Source organism: Colletotrichum orchidophilum (assembly GCF_001831195.1).
Source record: "Colletotrichum orchidophilum strain IMI 309357 chromosome Unknown Scaffold_15.1, whole genome shotgun sequence".
Taxonomy (NCBI): Eukaryota; Fungi; Ascomycota; class Sordariomycetes; order Glomerellales; family Glomerellaceae; genus Colletotrichum; species Colletotrichum orchidophilum.
This window is the reverse complement of record NW_019172971.1, coordinates 431411-447135: the sequence shown is the minus strand read 5'-3', so window position 1 is coordinate 447135 and position 15725 is coordinate 431411. Positions and strand designations below refer to the sequence as shown.

Below are 15725 nucleotides of genomic sequence, written 5' to 3'. Positions count from 1 at the left end.
GAACAAGCAAAGCCGTCAGGAGCAGGGACTTCAGCTCGATGCTGCATCAAGTCTTGGCAGAGAATCCCTCGATGCAGTACGGAGAACTGGAGTACGATTTGAGCCCATGAATGAGAGGGTGTGCTGGTCTTGGCGGATAATCTCATGATAGATTTACCACGACTAGGAGCCGTCGGTCGACCAAAGACCTTGCCGTTGGCTTCCATCTTATGATTTTGTGAACAAGAGACAGAAACGCATGTCGTTGGAGGAGACAGCTGCAATGGAAGCATATAAAATGTAGCTGACATTGGCATCAAATTCCCTACTGCCCCTGCCCTCTCACAGAGCCACATCGATTTCGCGTCCTGCGATCAACCAAAATGCATTCTACCATCATCGCGGGGCTATTCTTGGCCATTAGTCTGGTATCTGCCCAATCTCGAACTACCTCGACGCGAACTACCTCGACACGAACTACCTCAACAAGCACCATCAAATGGCAAGCCTCCGGAGGCGTATCCTGCCCGCACCCTTCCGTCAACACGAACTGGCCCACACCCACCGGAAGCACCTCGTTTCCCACCGCCTCCTTGATCGCAGCAAATGCAGTCTTTGACGGCAAGATGGCCCTCTTCGACCGCAAAGGAAGCACTGGCGACTGCAAAGGGCAAGCCGAGCAAGATGAGGCCGCCGCCGTGTTCATCTTGGAGAATGGGGCGACGCTGAAAAACGCCATCATCGGCCCTGCTCAAGCAGAGGGTGTACATTGCCGCGGCCCCTGCACCATTGAGAACGTGTGGTGGGATGATGTATGCGAGGATGCGGCGACTTTTAAAGGCACTGGTCCAAGATACGTTAGGGGTGGAGGGGCAAAGGAGGCCAGTGATAAAGTCTTCCAGCATAATGGTAAGTGATGTATGCTTACAACTTACAAGTTATATTATATATCCCTCTATGTCAATATACTAACCTCATTGATTGGCAGGTGAAGGATGGTTGTATATCGATGGCTTTTACGCCAACAAATTCGGAAAGTTCTATCGGTCGTGTGGCAACTGTAGCCAGCAATTCCAGCGACACGTCAACATTACCAACTTTGTTGGCATACAAGGAGTAGTCAGTAAGTGCACGATTTCCTGCGTGAGCTTCACGCTACATATAGGATGCAGTCGCATACTTGGGCGTTCTCCGGCGCTAATGCTCATCAGTGGGAGTCAATCAAAACTATGGTGACACTGCCACTCTTTCCAACTACTGCCTCGCAAAGATCGGAGTCATTTGCACACGCTACGAGGGCTGCGTCAAGCCATGTGAAGCCGGAGAGATCGGCGAAGGCGCACTGGCGCCATACTGCGTGGTTAATGGACAAGACTGGTCCTGAAATGTGATATCTCGGGCATATCGATAGCGGAGGAATTCAATTTTTATAAGATCTAGCTGACCATTATAACCCTTCAAAACAAGGCTTCGTAACTGCAATTAAACGCATCTTATCATTAACCAAAGGCGGCGGGAGAAGGTCCCGATGGCCGGGAACGGCTGAAGGGGAGGCGGGGCCGGTTAGAGACGGGAGGGGGTCCGGTCGCCAGCTTCCCGTGTCGATATGCCGGGTTCGTCTCGGACTACCTCGGTGGTTTGCTGGTGTCTCCAGTCCGTTACACCTTAATTACCCCGCAAGATGTTACACTACTACGATCGCCCAATTGCCGCTAAGATACCCCGTGGGGAACCGCCGGATGGCGCGGGGAGGATATGAACCATTCAAATCCGACTTTATGTGTAGCCACCCATGTGCCTCGGTTTCGAATCGGGGCACCTAGCCGAGGTGAAGACGGCTTATTTAAATATATGGAGTCTTCTCATCCATCCATTGCTCATATCGGTTCTGTTCAATTGTATTCAAAATTAATTTTCTACAATGGGCATGCTGAACGATCAAAAACAATCAGGGTATCTCCTGGTGGCCCTTCAGTTAGCACCGGCAGTCCTGCTGTGCTCCTGGCTCCTCTACCAACGCGTCCTCTCGCCATTCGCAAAGGTCCCGGGGCCCTACTGGGCCAGCCTTTCGAGAGTATGGCTCACATACCACTCGTATATCGGCGATCTTCACATCGTAATGATGCGTCTGCATGAGGTCCATGGCAAGGTTGTGCGCATTGCGCCAAGCGAAGTGTAAGCATCACTCGAGGCGGACCTTGGGTGGCTTCTTCCAACCGACAGCTGAGTCGTTGAAATTTCTCTAGGAGCATCTCGGATCTCACATCCATCAAGACAATCTACGGTAAAAACCATAGTTTGATCCGCAGTACATGCTGGATCTGACCTCTACTAGGAGCGGGGTCCAAGTTCCGCAAATCCGACTGGTATAGCGTCTGGCAGGGCAGGCGCAAATTCGACTTATTTCCCGAACGAGATGATCGGATTCATTCGGCCCAGCGTCGCCTCGTAAGTAGGCCATATGCAATGACCTCGTTGAAAGAGCTCGAACCATACGTGGACAGCACCATCCATGTCTTTCTGGAGAAACTTGGCGGCATGCTTGACAGAACCGTGGATCTGGGCACTTGGGTTCAGCTCTATGCGTTTGGTATGTTTCCTTCGTCGAGTGTGCCATAAAACCTGCTGGTATGCTGATGGAACTCCTTCACAGACGTGATTGGGGAAGTCACCTTCTCAAAGCGATTCGGCTTCATGGACGTGGAGTCCGACGACGGCTCCATCAAACAAATTGAGATTGCGCTACGGTCTGCCGCCTGGATCGGTCAAGTACCATGGTTGTACTGGCTCCACGATTATCTGTCTCCCGTCATCGGGTCCTGGCTCGGCATCGCATCTCGCCACGGAACACTACGCAAATTTGCGGCGCGCGAGGTAGCCGCAAGACAAGACAGGGGATCCGACCACCAAGACATTCTCACAAAGCTGCTTGCCGTTCACAAAGAGAAGCCTGAGCAGTTTGACAGCTCCGACCTGGTCTCCATGGCCACGTCCAACATCTTTGCTGGCACCGACACAACGGCAATTTCGATTCGGGCAATCATTTATCATCTGCTAAAGAACCCTGAAGCAAAGCGCCGACTCATCGGAGAAGTCGACGAGCACTGGAAGCAAGGAAAGCTCAGTGACCCGATTACCGTGGCAGAATCTGAGAACATGCCTTACCTGCAAGCAACCATGTACGAGGCCTTGCGCGTACACCCTGCTGTTGGCATGACCCTTCCTCGCGTAGTGCCCCAGGGCGGCTATGAGATTGATGGCTTCCACATGCCAGCCGGAGTAAGTGCTGCCTCCGTCTTCATTATGCCTAGCTCAGTTCAAGTGTTGGAGTGTGTCGTTAACTTTGATGCCATTTAGTCTGTTGTTGGGGTTAACCCTTGGGTTATTCACCGTAGCAAGGAAGTATACGGCCAGGATGTCTACTCATTCCGCCCGGAGAGATGGCTCAAAGAGGACAATGGTGACATGCGTAAGGTTCCCTGGCTGAACGAGTATCCATCCGCTGACGAAATTCTGCGTAGACCGTTTCTTCTTTGCCTTTGGCTCAGGAGCTCGTACGTGTATCGGTCGAAGTAAGTAAATGTGCAAGCATCAAAGTTACCAGCTATACTGACTGACTGGTCTAGATATAAGTTGGATGGAGATGTCCAAGGTTCGATCCCCACCCGTTCTAAGGTATTTCAGTAGCTGATAATGTGACTGCACAGCTTATCCCGACCCTCTTCCTGCACTTTGAACTGGAGCTTACCGACCCAGAGGCAGTTTTAGAGGAGAAATGCTAGTAAGGAACCTTCCACGTGAGATGTACGCGGATCTAATGCTGACTACTATACTAGCTGGTTTGTCTTTCAAAGGGGCTTGAATGTCAGGCTTCGACGGAGACAGCTTCCGGCGATGGAGGAGGTCAAAGTCTAGAGACTGAGATCCGAAAGCCACAAAGTTTACCCTAGGCCGGATACTGTCATTTGTTCATCACCCTGTCAGATTAATTAGGCTTACGAGGCTCACATCAACCGCATAGACTGTAGTGCAAGTCTGTAGTTGAAGAGCCGACAGAAAGAGTCGCACTTTTCCAAGTGATCAATCTGTTATGTGATCTGTTTCCTCCTTCCCTTGCTAGAAGGCCTCTCTCTGTGTGCGTAAGGTTCGTTATACATTTGAACCCACTTGAATTAGACCTGTGAGGTTGCCGCATCCTCCGTAATATATCTGAATGGAAGAGTGGCAGATTCTTTCCACTGGGCGTATGCAACTGCCGTCAAGTGCGAGGATCTCGCCAGAAAGTAAGTTGAGGGTCTACCGGTGTTCCCAGTTATGTCGTAACAGCTGCGTTACTGAAGGAAAAACAAGAGCCGCCATACGCGCAGAAAGTACGAAGCGCTTTTTAGATGCCTTCCGCACGCTGTTTTGGGTCTCGTTGATATACGAAGGCGACTTCGTGCCCGGGATTTCGATCACAGTAATATACCTTCAGGTATAGCAAGATACGAAGGTATTATACCCTAACCAACCCCAGAAACACCCAAGCAACACAAAGAATTTACCATGATCGAGGTAATTCCGGAAGCTGAGGTAACGAGGCCGGCTTCGACCGACCTCCTTCTACCGGAATGAGAAACTAGTCGCCTTCCAGATCAGCACCAATGCGGCAATCGGGCACTTCCTCAACCGTGTCAACAGCATCGTCTTTGACAGCAAAGACTATTTCCGCATCACCCGCGCTAAGTATGCGAACTGGCTGCTGCGGATCACGGAGGACCTTCAGTCGTACTAGAGCGCGCTCTACCGCAGTCTACCCGGCCTCCTACTGACGGGCCGGCATACTACGTGTTAGCCTTTCGCGGACCCAACCTAATTATGCAAAAAGTCATTAGAAGTCTCAATATCGAGCTTCTATTGATGCAATGTTTTGTTTCTCATATGTCGATCAGACGGAGAGTACTTCCATCCTCCGGAGTCACATGGCACGCTGAAAGGCTAATCTCGGGGTCCTTGCTGACTTAATAGACGTGAGCGCAGTCTCATGTGAGAAAGTGCGTGGTGCCAACGTAGATGCCATACAGAGTAGTGATGCCGCAAGTCCCTGCAACCAGAACCAGCACCATAGAGACCGAATTCGGAGGAAGATTTGAAGCTCCTTAGGGCCAAGAGAAGAAAATGTCGAGACCGGGTGCGAGTGAACAAGCAACAAACTCAAGGTCAGAAATATGGGTAGCAACACGGATCCTGAAATTCAAAAATGTTGAAAGAAGCACTGCCCATCAAATAATGATTACATTCTGTAGCGTACTTTAGGTTTCGCGAGGTTTCTCTCTGATCGCTTCCTTGTCTCTCCCTCCTCTGGGTCTTCAACTCTGAGCTCTCATTCTCGAACCGATTCGAACATCAGTCATTCAACCGAACAATAGTCATCATAGATGAAGTTCTTCGCAGACGTCGCTCTCTTGATCTTGGGGCTAACCGCCTCTGTCTATGAGGGTGAGTGCTACTGTTTTCCCCGGTAACTAGACCCTGTCCAGGATGACCTGGCGCGTGCTGACGACGAAATTGGCAGCTCCCGCACAAAAAGGGCGTCGCAGGCCAGGCCTGCACTGGTAGGACTTGGTCAAAGGAACCTGTTCCGTAGACGGTCGCCGTGGATTAAAAATTCTAATTAGTTGCCAAGCTAGATTGTCGCGTGTCAACCTGGACGGTAGTTGACCAAGCAAACAATGAAAATAAGAGCAATTGAAGTTATTCAATGCCGCTCATTGTCTTTAACCACGCCTGTGAGCTTGTGATGTTCGGTGGTTCGTTCGGGATGAGATTGGGGTTGTTATCGCTCGGCAAGTCGCGACTCTGTATCTCTCAATTTGGTGATGACATTGCTCAGCTGAGGCGAAAGCTACAATATGTGACAGGCAACAAGAAAGAGAATGGTTCCAACGTCTTGAGGCATTCTGTGTGTCTGTCTCACATCTTTTGGTGAGTCGACGCGAAGTGGCTGCATGGTTCATTATGAATCATACCTCGTCAGTGGGCTGCTAAGACTTCATTGGCAGGATCTCCCAGCAATAGTGGAACGGCTGGCCCGTAGCGGGCTTTCTTGGCCTGAACAGGCAAAGTCCAATTGCTTAGACTCATGAACCGTCAGCCATGTTTCTCAGAGTCCGATTGCCTCGTACATTGCTGGGCACTCAACTTTGTCTAATTATCTGGATCTTCTGTATATATAACGCTTGGAAACAAGATAGAAGAGATCGTTCTAGTCATTCAATTCAATCCGGTACAGGAATTTAATACTCGAGCAAAACAAAAAGTCTCGCTATCACCACCTCCTACCGCATACACCGCAAGCCACTTCCACTCAATAGAGACTTATTAATGCCGGGTGCAACCACAACGACGAACACAACCGCAACGGCGCCGCTATCGAATTCAATGACTTCGTTCCCACACCAAGAAAACAACATCACACCAACGCCCTCGAAAGAGTCAATGGACTCTTCCTCCGCGGCCATGCAACCCTTCGCTCCTGGGCAATGCCTATTCTGCTCCATTCTCTCACCAAACTTCCCTGCCAGTGTCACTCACATGCAAAAATCACACGGACTATTCATACCACATCGGCAAAATCTAGTAGTCGATATCGAGACTCTCTTCAAGTACCTGCATCTCGTCATATTCGCATACCGAGAATGTCTACATTGCGGGACCGAGAGAACAACGGTTCAAGCCGTGCAGCAGCACATGATCGGCAAGGGTCACTGCAGGTTTGACCCGTTGGAGCGAAATTCCGAGTTTGCCGACTTTTACGACTTCATAGTCTCCGAGGCGGAAGATGGCGAAGAGAGTTACACTGAGAGCGGCGATGAGGAGGCAGCAAGCCCAAATCGACAGCCATTACAGGTCGACGAGGACTCGCTCCGGTTACCATCAGGCAAAATCATATCCAAGCGGTCCACGGAACAAATGGGGCCATCTATCAACCATGTACGGCGTCAGATCCGGATTCCGCCTTCACAGCTAGAATACACTCGGGTAGAATCCGACGAGGAGGAGTCCAGCGAGGCCCGCCAGGAATCGGGTACCTGCGAGACACAGGCACTGTCAAAGAGGGAGAAACGAGAGAGGGCAGTCATCACGCATCAGCTGGCAAATATGAGGGCGAATGACCGAAAAGCCTTGATGCACTTACCTACGTCGCAGCAGCGGTCATTGCTGGCGGCGCAGCACAGAAACGAGGAGAAGGTGCAAAAAGAGGAGCGCCGCCGGCAGGGCAAGATTGATCGGAAGGGGAATAAGAACTTGCATGCGTACTGGCACACTGAAACGCCCATTTTCCAGTGTGGGTAGATAATGCAATGCAGGTTGAATGAATGTCGTCATGAATAGTTGATTTACTCGAAAGTTGGCCTGGACTTAGCATGACTTGCGCAGCCGTGAAGAGCTCTACCAATGCCGACCTTATAGATGTTGATATAAGGTAGGGTCCAAAGTCACGCGTATAGAACCAAGATACATGTCATGCAGCTGGCCTGCGAGGTTCGCCTTGCGTTAAATTAATTAAGATGGAAACCTGTCAAACATCAGATCAAACGTCAGACAGATTGGCCAGACATCTCCTCGCGGAGGGATTTCCCTTGAGATAAGGAGAGAAGTCAGGGAACTTAAGAACAGAACTTTGTCGTGCTGCCCTTGCACGCATTTATTAGAGTTCCATTTGTGGAATTCAGCCAGCTCAACTCCGGTTTGTAGGGTACCTGTCGGCGGACTACTTGGCCAAACCTCTTGGCCACCACAATTAGCTGAGACTCTATAAACTTTTTGCGACCTTCTTTCTACTACTGATACTGAACCGATGTGCATCGGTTTCCATCAAGATCATAGACAGCATGGCGGGCAGCATTTCGAAATGTTGGAAAGGACATGGATGGAAGAGATAACTGGGGCGCCTCTCCGCGATGCAGGGGCGCTTCCCTGTTGCTCCAAAAAGGGGTCGATGCGTAGACCTTTTTTTGAAATTGCCGACTGATTTTAAAGAGCAAGCCCGAAAAGGCCCGGCAGATTTCAACACTTTTACGGATACACACAACGTGTTCGTAGGGTTCTTCCAAATGTACACCGTAGAACTCACAATAGAGAACGGGTTTCATTTGGCGTTTAGTGTGATTTTCAAAAGCCTCTTCTCCGTGCTGGGTTCTTACCCTGGCCTCCACTACACTAGCCTTTGGCTCATCCAGCGATGCGTTCGCATTCATGGCTCGAGTTGAAGGTTATGCGGGCATTGACGGGATCCGAGCAACCAGACTTGACAGGTGCCGGTGTCAGCAATTGATTGCCCCGATTGGGGTCTTAAATTCAAACTGGTCGGCAGTAAAACAAAATTCCCACACGGCACCTACCATAAAACAAACTTGATAAGACGCCACAATGTCCGACAGACCGCTGTACTGTGCCCACTGATGCAAACAGATGAGCCGGGTAGCTCCGTATGGCTGGCTCTGACTTGTACGTGCCAGCAAGGTCCAGTTCCGCGGAACAGAGCCCAGCGTCCCTGTCAGACACGTTTCGAATCGAAATTAAAGTCACGGGCGTGCGGCGCCTGTGCCGCCCACATCCCGGGCGCGGTGCCGCATGCAGATGGCACTTTGAATCGCTGGAGTAGGTAGTGCGCCGCCGAGCTGGCTGGTGCCTCTCTGCCCTTGCCCACGGGATGCACGGCGGGACTACTGGGCCGGCGGCAGCGGCAATGGGACGAACAAACGTTGAGATCGGGCGGCTCATGGAGTAGAAATGATAAGATACTAAAAAAACGCCGGTGATCTTTAGCTTCTAGCCTTCTTCTTTAGCTGCCTCGTGTAAGCTTGCCCTTCCTTCATCGAGTCCCATGTACGCGTCTCTCTCCACGACAGACTTTGGCGATATTCATTCGTCATCATTCTCTTCCCTCCTTCGCCACCAATCTCGTCGAGATGCTTCCTGCTACTTTTGCTCGCCGGTGCTGGCATCGCTAATGCGTATACAATTGCCGTGGCCCAGCTCATCCCTGGCTAGTAAAGAGCGACATCCACACTTTCATTGGCTCCGACGCCCTCACTCTCAATACAAACCCCTCTGCCGAGGTCCAGACCGGCTACTTGTGCCATGTTAAGCTTCATGTACGTAGAACACTTTAACTTTAAATGAATGACGACGAGAGGTTTTGTCTGAAACGGCATATTCTATAGTTCTGCCATCACATGTTGTAAAGGAAACAGGATATTTTTGATGGGACTGATGCTGGCGTTACCCAGCGTTCAGGCTGGTGTTACATCCAATTTACTCCAGTCAACGAGACGATCAAACTGGCAGCCAAGCATTTGTGTACCACAGCTCCGTACACATGATCTATCTCAACATGTAAAGTGTGGTTCTTTCAAACAATTCACTTGTTTGTTGGCGATGACTTTGCAGGTATTACGGCTGTTCGATGCTTTTTCAAATCTTGCCGCTGTCGGGAGTTGCAGGCGGTGATTCCTCGTACCTCTCAGCATCATCAGAAATCCTCACGACGGCGCCGCCCGTCCAAATATGTTTCCCGCCGTCCATCTTGAGTCCGACAATGAGTCCTCCCTTGATGCTGACCGTCGATTTCGGCGTTCCATTCTCGTCGTGCGCGCGATGAAAGACGCGCGACCCGCACACCCGGCAAAAGTAGCAGTCCATGTGCCCGCCGCCCTTTGTGGGACGAGTCCAGACCTGGAGCTTCGATTCAAGATGCGCAGAGAGGGGGAAGAGGCCCTCGGCGGGGAAGATGGCCGAGGTACCGAATGCGGACGCGGATTGCTTGCGGCATTGCGAGCAGTGGCAGCAGTATATGTCGAGGGGCTCTGGTGCTGGAGTCTTGAATGTGACTGCGCCGCATTGGCATTCAACGTCCATTTTGAGCACTCGTTGTTGGATTGCAGTTGATCACTCGGAGTGTGTTTGGAGTTGTTACGATGCTTATGATATGAGTGATCTGTTGTTGGCTCAAATAGGTTGTTTGCGAATGACAACGAGGAAAGCAAATGGGGCCAAAACATCCGTCTCAGCAGGCGCCGTGGTCTGGTTGTTCAGGCTTGTAACGCGAAGGGCGCCATCGATCAGCTGAGATGGCTTCATCTCAGATAAGTCGCTATCGATGATTGGCTGATTCCCCACTGTCGCATGAGCTCTGTATCTTAACCATGGCATCCTGATTACTCAAACATTTCCTGTCTCTAATATATGGCTGATTGAGAGTATGCATCTCACTCATCAGTCGGTTCTGTGAAGAAAAATGAACAGTTCACTAAACACTCAGACGAATTCGGGGTGAGTCTGAGATGAGTCAGCACCAGAGAGAAACATCGAGCCCCTGAGCGTTCCCTTCCTCCGGTCGTCTGTCGTCTGAACTAGCGTCAACTTCAGCGCGTCACTGGTGTTCAACCCTTCCATTTAGCCTGTAGTCGCATTGCAACATCACCAACTTCATCTGGTAAGAATCGCCTCTTCCCCAGGTTTCGCTCCGGAAGATCTCCCCCTTGGACACATCCGGTGCCACCATGCCGACCCAGCCGCTCAAAGAATGCACATGGGCATCTGCCCGGCATCACCGAGCTGAGAAGTCTGGTCTGCGTTCAATATGCGCAGAAACCGTCGTCTGAATAGCAGCCCTGATATACCCCCAGTCGGCGTGGCTGGGGCCATCAAATCCCCGTCAAAACTCTACAGTCCCTTTTGACCGCCACCATCCGTTCCAGGTGAAGCACCCCCGCGGCCTGGAAAAGAGCCTAAATGAGAATGAGCCTGCTCAATCAATGCTGTCATCCGCTCCCCTTTCGACTCATCTAGATTGGCCTTGGCCAGATGTGGTCGAATCGAGCCCCTTGAGCCCCTCACTGCCGGCCTCGCGTCGTGGTACTCTACCCCTGGGAGAAGCAAGGTTTGCCTCAAGCCATGAAGCGAACTTCCGAAAGGGTTGCATCCGGCCCTTCATCCCATGTTCAGCAACCCCACAAAGGAGGTTTCTCGTCTTTTTCAATCTTTGGGTGCACGAGATTGAAGTGGTTCGTGTGGGCTCATTATCGTCTCTTGAAAGTGTCTAAGGTATGGAATAAGCATATATAGACAGTGGCCCAGCCAGATCACTCCTATTTGTGAAAGGTTTGATGCCCACCCCCTTCACTAGTTCCCTCGCGACTACACACTCTTTAACAAAAGCTCCGATTCGTCCATTCGCTCACCATGCTTCTCGACACCGTCGTCACCGGCCTTTTGCTGGCCGCCAGCGCCGCCGCCATCCCCATCGAGAACCCCATGGAACTCATCAAGCGCGCCCCGAGCGCCGGCGTCGTGATCCAAAAGTGCGCCAAGCCCGGCGTCTTCGCCCTCGCCTATGACGACGGCCCGTACCAGTACACCTCGCAGCTCGTCGACATCCTCAACAACGGCGGCGCAAAGGCCACCTTCTTCATGACGGGCACCCTCTACGGCTGCATCTACAATCAGCGCGCTGCCGTGAAGAAGGCCTTTGACGCCGGCCACCAAATTGCCTCCCACACCTGGACGCACCCCTCCAACCTTGCCAGCCTCAGCCAGGCGCAGCTCACAAGCGAGATGCAGAAGCTCGAGCAGGCCACCGTCAACATCTTTGGCAAGAAGCCCGCCTACATGCGTCCGCCGTACCTCGCCACCAGCGGCTCCGTGCTCCCGACCATGAAGACGCTGGGGTACAAGGTCATCACCGAGGACGTTGACTCGGGCGACTGGAACGGCCAGACGCCGGCGCAGAGCGAGGCCAAGTTCACGGCCGCCGGCACCAGCGGAAACGGACACATCCCCCTCATGCACGAGACCTACTCCACCACGGTGCACACCTTGACGCCGTGGTTGATCAACTGGGCGAAGCAGAACAACCTGAAGCTGGTCACTGTTGGTACGTGAGGTGTTGATGCAGACTCTTGGAGCGGAAGACTAACGTGTGTATTAGCTGAGTGTCTCGGTGATGCTAACGGCGCGTACCAGCCAGGCACTTTCACTGGCAATGGCGCGACGACTTGCTAGATGGGGACAACATTGGGAGAAGAAAAATCTGAATGGGGAGGCAGCAGCTCCATGGAAACTTCGTGAACATATTATTCTGTACACACCTATGATGCCCCGCGCATATTGAAAATACAAAAAGCATTGAACCTTTGCTGCAGGTGTCACAGCGACAGCACCGTGTGAATTTTGAATGCTGGAGGTCAGGCTGATTCACCTACCAGGCTCTATTCTAAGGCCGGCAATCATGCCCCTTATTTAGCTTCGCTACGTACCTAGGCAGACTTATATGCAACCGGTAGCCGCAAGGAAAGTTAACACCATTGAATCCTTCCGCATCCTTCGGAGCTTTCCAATGTGGGGGCGCCGGCCCGGACCAGATGGACTCGGATTTACAGAGCCATATTCGTAGCGTAATCCCGATCCGGATCGGCTTTGACCTGCACCGGCTCATCATCAACCACCCATGCCGGCCCTCTCTCGGATTAAGCCAAGGTTTTGACCCGATCACCCAGCCGGGCCTTGATTTGTGGCTTCGAACCGTTTTAGTGATGGCGCGGCCGTGGTCTCCTGAAGGCTGGGGCTGTGCCTCCCAAGAAACTATCTCAGGCTTACCGAACTGGCTCACTGAAAACATCACGACTTGTGGATCGGACAATGTAGGGATAGAGGATGGCTGATGATTATATAGAGTCGATACTCCATAGCTTGGAATACAATCGACAGCAACGAACAACATCATAACACCAGAACCCAAGCACATCGTGTTGGCCAAATTAATCGCTGCATTACTCGTCACGTATGACCACAATCGCAGAACATCATCTGCAATCCACAATGTTAAATCGCAACATGAATCAGCTTTTCCCTCCCAAACCGACCTTTACAGAAGAAAATCTGCCGGATCAAGCAGGCAGAGTATGCTGCGCAATACCACGTACCATCAACATCGAACACTAACCAGGCGCAGGTATTCATCGTCACTGGTGGAGCATTAGGCATCGGATTGGAACTCTGCAAGATTCTCTACGGATCCAATGCCACAATATACATTGCAACCCGCTCCAGCACAAAGATCGCCGCAGCAATCAAGACTATCAAGTCCCTGCTTCCGTCAAGCAGAGGCCGACTCGAGTCACTCGTCCTGGACCTCGCAGATCTGACAACAATCAAGCCAGCAACTGAATTGTTTCTCGCCAAAGAGACGAGATTAGATGTGCTGGTGCACAACGCGGGTGTCATGATGCCGCCGTCGGGAAGCAAGACCGCCCAGGACCACGAGCTGCAGATTGGCACGAACGCACTCGGCCCATACCTCTTGACGCGGTGTCTGGAGGAGAGGTTACGGGATACTTCTCGACTGGGAGGGACGCCGAGAGGGAGTGTGAGAGTGGTCTGGGTCGCGAGTATGATCTCGCTCGGGGCGCCGAAGGGTGGCGTTGTTTGGGATGATGCCAATGGTGCGCCGAAGCTCTCTGGCGACGCTATGAGTGACTACATGCAAGGCAAAGTCGGCTGCGTTTTTCTTGCGGATGAGTTCGCCAAGCGGGTCAAGGAGGACGGCATCGTCTCTGTGGTAAGCAGGGTGCTCCCCGAATACCCCTAGTTCGGGCACAAGCACCGGTTGCTGACTTTGCTCGACAGAGTGTGAATCCGGGTCTGGTCAAGACAGAATTACAGAGATTTGCTCCGGCAGCGATGGGCGCCGTCATGGTATGCCCCGAAATCTATGGTATGCTTCTCGCCGTCACAAAGCTAATCGAGGGCCAGGGTGTTATTTTCAAAGGGGCCAGACACGGAGCATACAGCGAGCTCTTCGCGGCGTGTTCACCGGACGTCTCGATGGAAAAGTCTGGCTTGTACATCATCCCGTGGGGGAGATTTGGCTGTATTCCTGAAGATATTGCCGAGGGGTTCAAGGCGGGATCAAGCGGTGGAAAGTCTTTGACAAGGAAATTTTGGAACTGGTGTGAGAGGGAAACCTTGTCTTTTCAATGATTGGATGTTCCTTACATTTGCATGCTTCTATGAATTAAAGCCGGCTCTTTGTTGGTTATTGAGCCATTCTAGTACTTGTTCTAGCTCAGGCCGAATCCATGAGCGGTATTTACGGCGAGACTGACATGAAATGAACCTACGATACAAAATTATGAAGCATTTGGATCCTGAATAGTCGACAGGATTCCGAGGTTGAAGGCGATGAAGGGTTATGAGTGTTGGGCCAGTAACGACGCCCACCTACCGACCTCAACTCCAAAAGGAATCGCGTGTCTACACAATCCACTTCCATCTCAAGCAGTCAACAATGACCACAAGTACTTCATCAACCTAAGCATACGGCTGACCTTCTGACTTAAACATCAACAATACACATTCGGCGTATTTCATCCCTTCAAGACTCAATTCCACTGAAGTGGCTAGTCGTCCTCTATAGCTGCTTCAGACTAAAAGCCCACTGATATTCAAGGATATGATTAAGTAGGGAGCTCTGACGATCGCACGAATTCACTATCTTATCGTTATTGCGGAATTTGATCGTTCAATGCGTACCAAAAAGTGCTGTGGCATGCGACTGCTAATGACAAAAAATAAAATGCGTCTGATGGTTCTCAGACTCGATTTCGAGATCGCGATAGTTCTATGGGAAGCTTGTCCCTTCTGAAATTTGTGGCTGAGGCCTGCTATACACGTGCCTCCTTGAAGTTGAATGCTATTAATAGTCTATTTTACAAGTTGTCGGGATTTAACATCAACGGCAACCGAGCCAAATCTCGGGCGAGCTCTGACTGGGTGTTTGGTGCCGCATGTGACTGGCGTGTGTACGTTTGGGATATGGTGATTGACAGATCTTGTTATTGTGATGTCAGAAGATAGGTGACACTAAGATCACAGCTCTGAGGATCAAAAGTCTGCCCGCCGAGAGGACAAGAAGAGGGAGACGTGTTTGGAGTGAATGAGTCAGATGCAAGGCAGCTGGGCGTGCAGACTTGGTCCTTGTGACTACCAAAAATTGCACTGTCACTAACAACCCGCATCAATCCATCCACTATCTTCCCATAATTCTGCCGCGATTAGAAAAGTACCGAAGACATAATCGTGGATGGCTGTAGCAATATTGTCGTCATCGCTTCTGCTGGCCGCTTGCCTGGCCATCCTTGTTGATCCAGTACGTAATACTTTATCTATGGACAACATTCAGCCTCAACAGTCAGTACCACCTCGACTAGATGGCCCCCCGCGCCAAGTTTATGTAAGAGTTCAGACAAAATCATCCACATCGGAAGTGGAAGAGCTTTCTGCTTACCCAAGTACCATCTTGCTCTGGTACTTCGCGATAAAATCAATAATGTCTACCTTCGGTACATGTATTATGTATCAAGCTAGCAGAAAGTGACCGTCGCCGACGAATGGCAATGCTTGTCCTGGCCCATTACTGACTCTCAGGGGTGACTTGAACGAAGGATGATATTTTTGAGGCCTTGGGAGGTCTCACATCGTTTGCCAATCAAAGGCTAAATCGATCGAAATATCTGAAGATAACAAATTTTGAGTTTACTTCAGAAGTAGGAGGCCATCAAATACTGATAAGCTTCTTCTTTTCTTCTTTCAATGTTGACCTCTCGAACCTCAAGATGATGCCGCTGCACCCGAGGACCTAAAGTGACAGAGTTGAGGCCTACAACAGCGTCTCCGTCTCAATGTGCCCCGAACTCCTCGTC

General features: G+C 51.2%; 7 protein-coding genes across 7 annotated transcripts; 6 read left to right on the top strand and 1 right to left on the bottom strand.

Annotated features, from left to right (window-relative positions):
* Positions 1 to 362: 362 nt before the first annotated feature.
* On the top strand, positions 363 to 1363 carry CORC01_02701 (pectate lyase; the record flags this gene model as incomplete). The annotated part of the gene is made up of 3 exons (XM_022614351.1): positions 363 to 888; positions 968 to 1102; positions 1191 to 1363. The coding sequence occupies 3 exons, from the start codon at positions 363 to 365 to the stop codon at positions 1361 to 1363; spliced, it is 834 nt and encodes a 277-aa protein (XP_022479264.1).
* A 537-nt stretch (positions 1364 to 1900) lies between these two features.
* CORC01_02700 (cytochrome P450 oxidoreductase) lies at positions 1901 to 3894 on the top strand (the record flags this gene model as incomplete). The annotated part of the gene is made up of 9 exons (XM_022614350.1): positions 1901 to 2154; positions 2226 to 2263; positions 2315 to 2569; positions 2633 to 3258; positions 3337 to 3448; positions 3501 to 3551; positions 3606 to 3631; positions 3687 to 3760; positions 3816 to 3894. 9 exons carry the CDS (start codon positions 1901 to 1903, stop codon positions 3892 to 3894), a joined length of 1515 nt encoding a protein of 504 aa, XP_022479263.1.
* A 630-nt stretch (positions 3895 to 4524) lies between these two features.
* On the top strand, positions 4525 to 4753 carry CORC01_02699 (uncharacterized protein; the record flags this gene model as incomplete). Its single annotated transcript, XM_022614349.1, has 2 exons — positions 4525 to 4551; positions 4613 to 4753. 2 exons carry the CDS (start codon positions 4525 to 4527, stop codon positions 4751 to 4753), a joined length of 168 nt encoding a protein of 55 aa, XP_022479262.1.
* Positions 4754 to 6456: 1703 nt separating this feature from the next.
* CORC01_02698 (TRI15 protein) lies at positions 6457 to 7314 on the top strand (the record flags this gene model as incomplete). The annotated part of the gene is made up of 1 exon (XM_022614348.1): positions 6457 to 7314. The coding sequence occupies one exon, from the start codon at positions 6457 to 6459 to the stop codon at positions 7312 to 7314; it is 858 nt and encodes a 285-aa protein (XP_022479261.1).
* A 2124-nt stretch (positions 7315 to 9438) lies between these two features.
* Positions 9439 to 9882, bottom strand: CORC01_02697 (glutathione-dependent formaldehyde-activating enzyme; the record flags this gene model as incomplete). The annotated part of the gene is made up of 1 exon (XM_022614347.1): positions 9439 to 9882. The coding sequence occupies one exon, from the start codon at positions 9880 to 9882 to the stop codon at positions 9439 to 9441; it is 444 nt and encodes a 147-aa protein (XP_022479260.1).
* A 1326-nt stretch (positions 9883 to 11208) lies between these two features.
* On the top strand, positions 11209 to 12027 carry CORC01_02696 (polysaccharide deacetylase; the record flags this gene model as incomplete). The annotated part of the gene is made up of 2 exons (XM_022614346.1): positions 11209 to 11899; positions 11954 to 12027. The coding sequence occupies 2 exons, from the start codon at positions 11209 to 11211 to the stop codon at positions 12025 to 12027; spliced, it is 765 nt and encodes a 254-aa protein (XP_022479259.1).
* Positions 12028 to 12843: 816 nt separating this feature from the next.
* On the top strand, positions 12844 to 14004 carry CORC01_02695 (uncharacterized protein; the record flags this gene model as incomplete). The annotated part of the gene is made up of 3 exons (XM_022614345.1): positions 12844 to 12924; positions 12977 to 13582; positions 13651 to 14004. 3 exons carry the CDS (start codon positions 12844 to 12846, stop codon positions 14002 to 14004), a joined length of 1041 nt encoding a protein of 346 aa, XP_022479258.1.
* Between the last annotated feature and the right edge of the window lie 1721 nt (positions 14005 to 15725).